Here is a 10,876-nt window from a genome sequence, read left to right on the forward strand (position 1 = left end):
AGCTAATGCAGGACGGGAAGACTTGTTGTGGAAAACGGACCAATGACACGAGAGAATCATAGTGGCCCGATCATAGATAGCATCAATAGTGTGGTTGGTTGACATTAGTATTCTCTCTAGGTCGTTGTACCAGAATTATACCTGATATTCGATGATGGCGTCCCGACACGGCTGTCTAAGGAAGAGTATATAGAAGACCACACCGGCTCCCAGAATCTCGAGAAACAACAAGACGGTTGAAACAAAACATTCAGACATCAAACACCAAAACACCCAGAGACAAATCCGTTTTGGACCCAGTCATCAAACCGTCATGTCTTACACTTCGACTCAGGTGGTCAGCCGACCGTCATCCATCACCAGCCAATACATGCCCATCAAAGACATCACCAACCCGGACCCAGCCTCTCCTTTCAGCTCTCCATTCTATCGACAACACACTTTGCGACCGAACAACATCATCGTTGAAGACGGCCAGCTCGACGACGAGCGATGGAGCAGACAAGCATTTGCTCTCGGCATGCCCTTTGGAGATGTTCAGCGACCCAATGCAGAGGCCCGCAAAGTGGCTCAGAAGATGCAAAGGAAACAAAACTTGAACGAAAAGCAGCTGGTCGAGTTGCTTCTCCCATTAGTTCAGTCCTCGGCCAAGTCACACAAGAAGCTTCAAGTCCAGACGGGCAACAACTTCCACCACGATGCCGTTCCCATTGGCACATTTGATCAGTCCAGCTACACCGCTTGGAGCATGCCTCTCCCCGTTCCCAAACCTGACATCGCGGTCGGCTTCACCTCAAAGACATTCAACTCCCATGAACTGGAGCTGCAAGAGGGAATCATCTCGAATGCTCACGGCGAGCCTTGCGATTTGGCCAAAGTGTCTCAACCCACTCGTGACGTGTTCTGGCCATTCTTCGTCGTGGAGGTCCAAGCATCACTGTATGCGGCACAAAATGCCGCAGCCGGTTCCGCATCGACCTGCAACAACGCCTTGGCCCTTCTGGCGGAAGCAGCCGACGAGCCGACCATCCAACGTCAAGGGCGAGGTATCTCCTGGCAATCTCGAAGAGCAGTTCAGTCATTTTCACTCGCAGTGTGCGGCAAGACCGCCACGTTGAACCTCCACAACTTCCAAGGCGGCCTGTCCCACTGCGCCGCCGTGATCCGATCATACAAACTCGACGATGAGAGCGACATGGAGGCATTGGCCTCACGGCTCGCGAGCATTTTGATCTGGGCTGAAAACTGCCGGCTGCCGACCATTGTCGATCTGCTCGAAAACCTCGACCACATGGTCCAGCTCGAATCACGCGACTATTTGTCTGACGCATTTACAAACGAGAATCTGGTCACTGTCAGCAACCACGACGCCGGCTCCCCGCGGAAAAGATTCAGCGGGATCAAATCCAGGTTAGCCGAGATCTCTCCAAAATGGATCCGCGTGCAGGCATGAAATAGTTAGGCGACCATCGAACCGAGAAAAGCGACTGTACAATGGCGGAGGGATCATATGACTTAGGCGCCGGGGATTCGGGGGAGTTTGGAGTCGGGAGATCTAGATAACGAATGTAATGAACCAACAAGATAATGACCTAATATAATCATCTGGACTTCTCTTCTCTGTGCAATTAAAAGCCACAACCGTGCAAGAGCGATGTGAGGCTGACCGTTTGGGAGAATCATGATCAACCAGTGAGTTGGTACAAAGATCAACAAAACAGTGTGATAAGTCATCGTGGGCGCTTAGGGGTAGATCTAAGTTCATCATGCCACTAACCCCGTGATGTTGGCGCCCACGGGGTTAGGTGGAGAAGAAATGCTGATTGGCCGACCGAGAGCGCTTTTGATTCACGCTTAACTATATTTGGTTAGCTCATTCACTGGCCAACCTTTACCCTCGTTTCCGGTTTCGCCATCCTTCGAACTTGCTGCTCTCGAAGCGCTCACTTTCTCCGGCCCCAGATCTTACCATCACTGAAGCAGATGAAACATGCTCTATGACCTATTCTAGAGCTAGCCCGAGAGTGCCACTGTGCAATATCATGGACCGCAAGCAACACTTAGCTGTTAGAGGTATGGTTTCTCGTGGTGCCCTGCATCTTCCCTCTGCAATTGAAGTCAACCAAGTCCGAGCTGGACTAATGATGCAATGTCCAATGAGACAATCACATTTCGCGTGAACATACTAACGAATAGTACTCCCGACGGCATCTCTCATGGAGTGCCCTATCTGTTTATATATCCACATCCACTATGTAAAGTGCTTTTCGGACGTCCTCTCCTGTTTCCTCCCTCCCACCTTCCGATTTTCTCTCCGCGCACTTGATGGATAGCAACCGATAACGCATTTGACATCTCATCATCCTCGACACGGGACTGCTTTGAGGCGGACGGGTTTGTGAGGAGAAGCGGCATCGCGTGAAAAGCTCCGACCAAAATGTCTGCGGGTAGTGACTCTACACACTCATCGCCGTCGGGTGATCTGCCATCGGCATCATACGATGGCAGTCACTTACCATGGAGAACATTCCGACAAGAAGTGTTGGCCCCTCATCGCATCCGAGTGCTAGAGAGCCCACCAAAAGAGCGGATTCCGACATCATTCCTCAAGGTTGTCGAGGCCGCAAGTCAAGATACCGCCCGCTTCGAGGATCAAAAGATGTCATTTTGGAATCAGGTCACGGCCGGCCGTGGCTTTGGGCCGTCACCATTATTTCCTCCTAATCTTCTCCCTCCCATCGAAGCAGAACCACGTCTTTCTCGTTGCATGGTTCCTTCGTTTAGTCGCGAAGCCCTCCCCGAAAGAGCCATCAACCAAATGGGACCACTCTACGAACTTTCCGTCCCTCACCCTGGACTAGGATGTGGCTTCTCGGCCGCGGCGTTCACCAACAAGGAGTTGGCGTCTCTGCCGCAGTGGCTTCAAGCTTCTGGCACGATCGTCCACTTCGACACGGGCTATATTTCGGCCGGAGCAACGATGTACTGTTCGTTCCTCACGTTTGAACGCGCGTACGGCAACAAAGAACATCGAGTGGAATCGGCTAACAATCAATGCGCTATCGCCGGGGCTTTCTCCGCTCGAGCCTTGCAAATGCTATATACCAAAGCGTGGAAAGGTCAAATGATGCCAGAACTCCCCGTCGCTTTCTCATGCACCATCGACAACAGCTTTGCCCTGCTCAATCTCCACTGGATCGACCATGGCCAAGCGTATTGTATGGCTCCTCTCTGTCAATTCGATCTCAGCAAAGACATCCATTTCAACAAGTTCTTGGTCTGGACCCAAGCCATAGGCGATTGGGCCCTTTCGCACGTCCTCCCTCTCGTCAAACAAGCTCTCGAGCGACTTCAAACATCCCATGTCATCGCCTCGAGCCCTCAAGCCCCAGATCAGCCTACCAAACTCCGGCTCGATACTGGAGTGAACAAAGACGAACTCCTAATCTCGTCGTTGAAGACCACCTTCGAAAATATACCCTGGCGCTTTGAGGACGATGAATTCACACCGGTGAGCAGCAGCACCGCCAGCTGGGGCAGTCCAATGGTCTCAGACTTGGTCTTCTCCAATCTGAGTTACCCTCCCGTACGTCCTCCTCGGAGCAACAGTCATATTTCGGGAGTTGCCCGGAAACATGTCGAACGCATCGATACCAAACCCGTCACTCCACCACCAGACTACCTTCAAAACCAAGACATGGTCTCGCAGAAACGCTTCAATCATGCCATGGACGAAATTCGCGAACTCCAGCAACAGATCCAAGCTTTGAAGGCGGAAGTCGTTACCTCTCAGTCTTCCCTCCGCGATGAACTGACCATGATCAAATCCAATTCAAGCTCGAGCGAGCCAACCACGCCACGAGTGTCGAAATCGTCGACTCACCCTCCTGCCGTGACATCATTTCCCGTAAGCTCCATCGCCATTTCGATCTGCACCACCATTATCCTCTCTGGCCACATTCTGACCACGTCCATTCCCGGCATAACGGTTCGAATGATTGCGCTTGGATGCATTACGAATGCGTGTATATGGACGTTTATCAGCCCTCGTTTCTCACAAGTCAGTCCGAGGGCAAAGATATCATTGCCTTCTTTGTGGCGACCGTAAGGACGAAAAGACTCAGATGGTATTTGTGGTTCCTATGTGGGCGCATGGACCTAGTCGAACCCCAGTATCGCATAGCGTGACGTCCGATGTTATTCTCACTGTCTAGAGATCGGTCTACTGCAAGAACTTATTTTTCTTTGGTGTTGACATTTGGTGATGGCTTAGAAAGACAATATTGTAGGCCCCCTGGAAGGGACCAAAGTTGGTGTCATTGCCCAACATATATTGCCTTATAAGGCAAATGTATACTGAAACCACTTACGAATTTCATTCCCATATAGTATCAACGTGGAAGTCCAAACTATCGTTCTTGCCCCCTTCCTTGTTCTGATCCCGTGACTGCTTCCTCGGCTGAATCTCGGCATCTCACGTGATCGTCAGACAAGGCTGAAGGGGGGCCACCGTGCTGATAGCTTCGCCATCAGACTGACAAGTTCTGAAGAGTACCAAAATCCTCTTTCGACACGCAAAAACGCGTCCACATTCATCATTTCCAACACCACAGAGCGACGCGCATGATAGAGCCTCTTTACATTTCCATCTGCAGTGCATTCTTTTCGGTCGAAATTCGTCCGCTGCCACGGAGGCTAGAAACTGAAAGAATCACAAGCGGGACTGACATTCCCTGGTACATAAATTGCATGAGGCCCCCCCTTCCCAGGCCTTTCCTCCTACCCTCCTTCAGTCTATCTATCCTCTTCCCAATGACCTTTTTCGAGTAGTCTCAAGTTGACTCACCTTCAATTCACCGGAAACTGATCTCAAACCTTGCTTTCCAATTCATCGTCCGAGAGCTATGTCCACCTCTCAACCTTCATCTGCTCTGGCAAAGATAAAACTATACACGAATCACGGCTGTGGTTGGTGTCATCGTGTCCACATCACGCTGAAAGAACTAGGTCTCGAATACGAAGAAGTCAAGGTGGATCTTGATCAGGCTAGACCGGCATGGTTCCTTGCCCTCAATCCGGTAGGTGAACATCCTATCGACGACCATGGTGGACATCTACCTCCCAATGCCATTCACGACCAATGTGGCCGTCAATTGCCTCTCGTCCTCTCACAACACAGGATTATCCCCATCACGTTCTCTCCTCCCCTTTGAATTCATGGGCACGTCCCGTGCTCATCAGCCTCGCCCTTAACTAACACCCTTGCTTTCTTCCAAAAGCGTGGCCTCGTCCCCGTCTTCCAATACACCCCCGGTCCACACGCCTCAACACTCACACTGACTGAATCCGGTCTCATCGTCTCGTTCCTCACGGAGCTGTACCCATCCCATCTTATCCCGCCTCCACCAGTCCCTGCCGCTCTTACTCCGACTCCAACAGGAGATGCCGTGGCCTCAACACATCTCCGCTATCGCATGTCCTTCATCATCGACGCCTTCTTCACCAAGGTCAACCCATTTATGTTCAAGCTCGTCGGCGCCGACGCAGGTGAAGCGCAAGATAAGATGGTAGATGATATGATTGGTCTGCTTGAAAAGGAGATTGAGCCTTTGCTGCCTGAACCCGGAGCCGAAAAGGGGCCGTACTTTGATGGAAGTGAGAAATTGACGCTCGTCGAGGCAAGTACTCAAAGTCCATCTTCCACCATTCACCTTCTTGGTCTCTCCCCACTACGTATATGTGTGTGTGTGTCTAATCGGATCCATGTGTGTTTACGCATGTATAGGTGATGATAACACCCTTTGCAGTCCGCTTTCACGACTTCGCCAACGGCGTGATATTCCCCACATCACTCGCAGATCGCATGCTAGGCCCAACTCTCCCGCGCTTCTCGCACTGGGTAAAGCTGTGTATGACCCATCCTAGCGTCACGTATGTCTGGGATAAGGAATACTTTTTGCCCAGGATCGAGGAAAGGCTTGGTGCTGCGAAGAAGAAGTACGCGAACATGAATTAAGCCAGTATTAATCAGTGGCCATATAAGACCTTCGACCATGTCATAGCCAAGAGGGCGAGAGAAACTCCGGGAGAACAGTGATTGGGATGGCTCCAAAGAGTGCACAAAAGAATACCTATCGTAGAGGTGCAGGGCGACATCGACTTGCGAAGACGAGCAACGGTGATAAAGTATATGTTTCTGCTAGGTAGGGAAGACGTCGTTCATTCTTCAACGAGAACAAGAGAGAGGGAAATGCTCGAAGGATCAACATCAGCAATTCTGGAAATGTTGATGGCGCCGAGAATGGTGACCAACGAAGCCACCACCATTGAAAACAACAAACCAATATTCTGTGCTAGTCCCGTTGAAATTTGCAATCAGAGCAAATGTTCAATCCTTTTGTCCTGTCGAAGCTGTTCGATCAGAAAACTAAAGCTAAAATGGCTTTCCTCGAATGTTATGTCACCGATGGCCAAGGGCCATTTTATTTCATTTCACTGCCCTTCCATCCGCTGATGCATGCCTGTTTTGTACAAAAATCAATGATCTCATCTGAATGGAGCTGAATCGAAGTGGATTCAATTCCACGATAGAACTATCGCCCAACAACCGTGGAAATTCATACCATCCCATCCCATGTCATTTCATGTCACATTCTAGGCCCAACTCATCCATGATCCTTCCCATTCCGAGCCTCGTCAATCCTGACTTGTTGTTCTGGTCCTAAATTCTCGTAATATCTTTCCGCCAAAGTCCCATCACTCCCTTGTTGTGATCTCGAAGTGAACGGAGACCGATACAACGTTGCCGCACCCTCGTGTTTCTGTATATAATACCCGGCGACACGGCCCCAGAAACCGCCGTTCCGTTGCCACTCAGTCAAAGCCTCTGGGATCAGACGATCATTCAGAAGTAATCCATTTGAACCGATTGGTCGCTTCTCCAGGGCCTCTGATAATTTCCGGGAGGGTCGAGCCACGGGCGGTTCCGGAGTGTGAGGTTTCGGTTGGGTGAATGGATTGGCGTTGTTCAGAGGATCATACGTTGACCGTCTCGGGACATAACTGCCCAGCGGCATTGAGTTCGCGGGGAAAGGAGCCAAATCCATTGTCATATCCATCGATAGCGCTCTTTTCAAGCCCGGCTGCACCGAGGGTGTTATACCAGATTGTATCCCAAGACCCGAAAAGCTTCCTCTTCCAGATCTATGACCAGCACTCGATCCCGGAGGGCTGATTTGCGTAGCGTTAGGATTGATGAATTGAGGAGGATTTTGAGGGTCGAGAGGTTGAACAGGACTTGCCGATGAACTTGAATGCATGTAAATATCTTGTTGTATCCGGGGACTGGGTAAGGTGTATGAGCTGGTGGGCCTACTACCAGGTGGGGAGTTTTTTTCTGCCTTTTTTTGAGCCTTGATCTGATCAGGACTCTTGAAAGGATAAGCAGGGTTCGAAATTCGCCGTTGACGTTCCATTTCAGCGGAAGGAGGAGGTGGTGGCCGTTGACTTGCAGCGGCTCGAATGCTCTCGATTGGAGATGGTTGATAGGAATTGTGCGTCACGGAATTCGGATTCGAGTTTCCTTGGTACGGGAATTGAATATGAGATTGGTGGACGTATGATGGAAAATCAGAGGTGGAGACAGAGGGAGAGCCAGCGTGATCCACTTGAGATGAAAACATCGAATTCATACCCGAATCCTGAGTTTCCAAACCCGACCTGCGATTGGCTGTCACTGGATTCATCCAGTCGTTGCTGTATTGATACTGTTGTGGTCTCATGCTTGAGTTCATCATTGAAGGACCGCCATATCGACCGGTTGTATCCATGGAGTGAAAGCTGGAGAAATGATCATGATACTGTTTGAGAGGTGGAAGTGAAGGATCATTGGACCATTCCGTCATATGTTTAGCATGTTGAGATGCTTGTTGCTGGAATTGTCTTTGTCGCTGAACGGCTTCATGATCAATTCCTATACCAGCAGCATTGCCCATGCTGTGAGCTCTGTCTTCCGCGTCAAGCTGCTGAGCTTTGGCCTGTTGTCTCTGTAGAATTCGCGCCTGCTCATTCGAACGAGCTTCTTGGCCGGTGATGACATCTCGGTAATTGGATGGTTTCATCGGACTCGTCTTTGGTATATCCGTCGACTTATTCTGAGCATGGCTCACGGTGAACTCGAGCATTGTGCCGCTCGATGTGCCTGGAATTGGAGATGGATTTTGGTTGCCCAGCAAGTTCTGTCTCATGTTCGCCATTGTAGCATTTTTGGCAGCAACATTGAGCATCGGGTACGAGGCAGCGAGAGATTGGCGTTTGGGTTGAGGGGGGGGAGCCATGAGGGTTTTTGGAGGCATCACCAAGTCCAGAAAATTGGATGCTGGATCATGAACACGATTATCTGGGTCTGCTGTGTAGTGAGCCTTTGCCTCAGAGGATGATTCTCCAATATAGAGCCATAATTGTTTCTCCTTTGCAAGGTCCACCGGCTTCTGGTCCTTGTTGAGAGGAGGTTCTGCAGAAACAAACTCCGACCATTCAGTTCTTGGATCTTCGGTGAATGGATCTCCGGCACTTGGTTTCTTCTCGGTTGATTCTGGAAGTGAAGCTGTTTTACCTTGAAGATCTTCAGGGAGATCGAGTGCATTTGCAGACGGCTTCTGTAGACAAGAAGTGGCACTGTCCACAAAGAGGACGGTCGTAGGATCCACCTCCTTGACTGTTTTCAAATCCGGTAGAATCTTCACTAGGACTGAATATTGTCCTTCATCGTAACCAGAAATGACAAGACCGGCTTCAATATCATCACCATTCGTTGCTTGGAACTGAATCAGTTCTCCTTCCCTGAGGCCGAACAAGAATTTTCGGAATTCTGCGCTCTCCCAACAGCTATTGGCGTGATTGCAGGCGGAAAGTTCACTGGTGATTCGGGTGCGTTTGACAGTCCGGTGGAGGCGACATCTCCAATCAAAACCGATATCACGATATTCCACACCTTCGTGCCAGACAGCAATTTCTCCTTTGTCGACTTGAACGCCAGCTTGCATGGCACAAGTTGCGTGGTATGACTTGGTGCACTTGGCCGATGAACACTGGAAACATGAGCCCTTCTTTTGTCGACACTCGTAACATTTGAGTTCCAGACGGGCTTTGCTGATATTTTCCACATTGTAGACCATTTCTTTGCCATCTTTGTTGGCAATGTACGTTTCGGGGGTGTACATGGCACAAGTTCTGTGCGCTCGCTGGCCATGTGTAGTGGGGAGAAGCTCTTCCCAAGCAAAATCGTTGGGGCATAGACAGCAAGGTTGATTCTTGCTGACTCTTCGAATCTTGACTATTTTCTTCGCTTTCTTGTTCGGTCCGAGATCTTTTGGAGGACGTTTCCTCTTGTGGGATACCTTGATCTTGCCACGATCACTGCTTGGAGGAGTGGGAAGATCCATAGTTTCATCAAGATCATCTTCGTCATCAGTGACCTCGACTTCCTCAAATTCCGGAGTAGGTTCTCCATTCATCTTTCGGATGAACCAATCAACGTCAATAAAGACGCTGTCGGCCTCACATTGGCATTTCCGCGCAGTTTTGCCGTATTGTAACCAATTTTCGATGGCAAAGTTGACAGACTCGGCACAATTGTAGCCCAGATTGTAGCCGGAATGATAACCGATGGGGAAGGTGATGACAAATTGTCCCTCTCGATGGACAATTTTGTTGACATTGACACCAAACTTGGACTTCAAGATGGATGGCGAGACGAGATATGTCTTGTGGCGCAAAAATTGATCGCAATTCTTAGCGTCGGACGTCCAAAGAGACTTCATGGCCGCTTCAAATCTAGGTGCATCCTTCTGGGAAACGCTGTACCATTGTTTTGGTGCACCGAAATGGATATAATTAATGCTGTAAAGATCGACATCTTCCAAATGCCAGGCGAAGGTTGCCCGCCACATCCCGAGATACAGATAGGCGGTATTGACACCGGGAATGGGCTCTCCCAGAAGGTCCAACAAGTTGGGTAGTTTGGCAACATTCCACTCCTTTGTGTCATCGTCGAATAGGGATCCAGGCATATCGGCAGCATACATGGGATTGCTGAAACTCAGACTCTTCCAATACTTGTCCTCGAGTTCATCGCAACGTTCAGCTGTCCACTGTGCATTGTCGTAAACCCGGTAATCAAAGCCTTGGAATGCCTCTTCGTCAATTTGATCATTGGCTTCGCGGGCATTTCTCAGTCTTCGAGCTGCAACAGTGGTCTCGGAGCCCTTATTTCCGACATCTTTCTTGGCCGTCGCGTTGATGGACTTTGGTTGTCGTCCACGTGGTCTACCGGGCTTTCTTCCTCGCTTGGCTTTGGTTGGGGTTGGATCGGCATTTTCAGTCGCTTCATCCCCCCCCCCTTCATGTTCCAGGGCCGCAGGCTTGATATCTGGACTTGTAGGCGTTGGGGGAGCGAGAAGGGTCGAATCTTGGTCAACTGATTCCTCCTTGATCGGTTGGGGTTTCGAAGTAATTAAGTTACTTTTGGCGGCTTCTGGAGTTGCTGAGGCCTCCGTCTTTCGAGATCTGGCCGATCCTCGTCCGAGCAATTTGTCGGCATTCAGACGTTTCTCTCCGCGTTTTGCCGGAGGTTGGTTCTCAGTCTGTTCGCAAAGTGTCTTCCACTGTGGAAGATTGTAAGATCGCATCTTCTCCATGTTGCGCTGAGTATAGATGCCTTGCGTGCCGTGGAACTCTTGGGCGATGGGATTTTTGATCCTGATGGTCTTGACCATTTCGTCCAAAGCCTTACGGGCACGTTTCCTGGTAAGATGTTAGCCTCATTTCCTTTACGGAATAACGATGTAGAAGAGTATTCTTCTTTTTCCCCCCCCCC

The 10,876-nt window shown here is 50.1% G+C and overlaps 4 protein-coding genes across 4 annotated transcripts in view; 3 read left to right on the forward strand and 1 right to left on the reverse strand.

Moving 5' to 3' along the window:
• Nucleotides 1–313: 313 nt before the first annotated feature.
• Z518_00029 (uncharacterized protein) lies at nucleotides 314–1,453 on the forward strand (the record flags this gene model as incomplete). Its single annotated transcript, XM_013420633.1, has 1 exon — nucleotides 314–1,453. One exon carries the CDS (start codon nucleotides 314–316, stop codon nucleotides 1,451–1,453), a length of 1,140 nt encoding a protein of 379 aa, XP_013276087.1.
• A 984-nt stretch (nucleotides 1,454–2,437) lies between these two features.
• Z518_00030 (uncharacterized protein) lies at nucleotides 2,438–4,108 on the forward strand (the record flags this gene model as incomplete). The annotated part of the gene is made up of 1 exon (XM_013420634.1): nucleotides 2,438–4,108. One exon carries the CDS (start codon nucleotides 2,438–2,440, stop codon nucleotides 4,106–4,108), a length of 1,671 nt encoding a protein of 556 aa, XP_013276088.1.
• A 796-nt stretch (nucleotides 4,109–4,904) lies between these two features.
• On the forward strand, nucleotides 4,905–6,016 carry Z518_00031 (uncharacterized protein; the record flags this gene model as incomplete). Its single annotated transcript, XM_013420635.1, has 3 exons — nucleotides 4,905–5,078; nucleotides 5,280–5,739; nucleotides 5,808–6,016. 3 exons carry the CDS (start codon nucleotides 4,905–4,907, stop codon nucleotides 6,014–6,016), a joined length of 843 nt encoding a protein of 280 aa, XP_013276089.1.
• Nucleotides 6,017–6,665: 649 nt separating this feature from the next.
• The window catches only part of Z518_00032 (uncharacterized protein), a gene marked incomplete at both ends in the record, with an annotated part of 4,831 nt that continues 620 nt past the window's right edge, over nucleotides 6,666–10,876 (reverse strand). Inside the window, one exon of the mRNA XM_013420636.1 lies at nucleotides 6,666–10,803. Within this exon, the coding sequence (XP_013276090.1) occupies nucleotides 6,666–10,803 (4,138 nt within the window). The remainder of the gene's footprint in view (nucleotides 10,804–10,876) is intronic.

This window comes from Rhinocladiella mackenziei (genome assembly GCF_000835555.1).
Source record: "Rhinocladiella mackenziei CBS 650.93 unplaced genomic scaffold supercont1.1, whole genome shotgun sequence".
NCBI classification, from domain to species: domain Eukaryota; kingdom Fungi; phylum Ascomycota; class Eurotiomycetes; order Chaetothyriales; family Herpotrichiellaceae; genus Rhinocladiella; species Rhinocladiella mackenziei.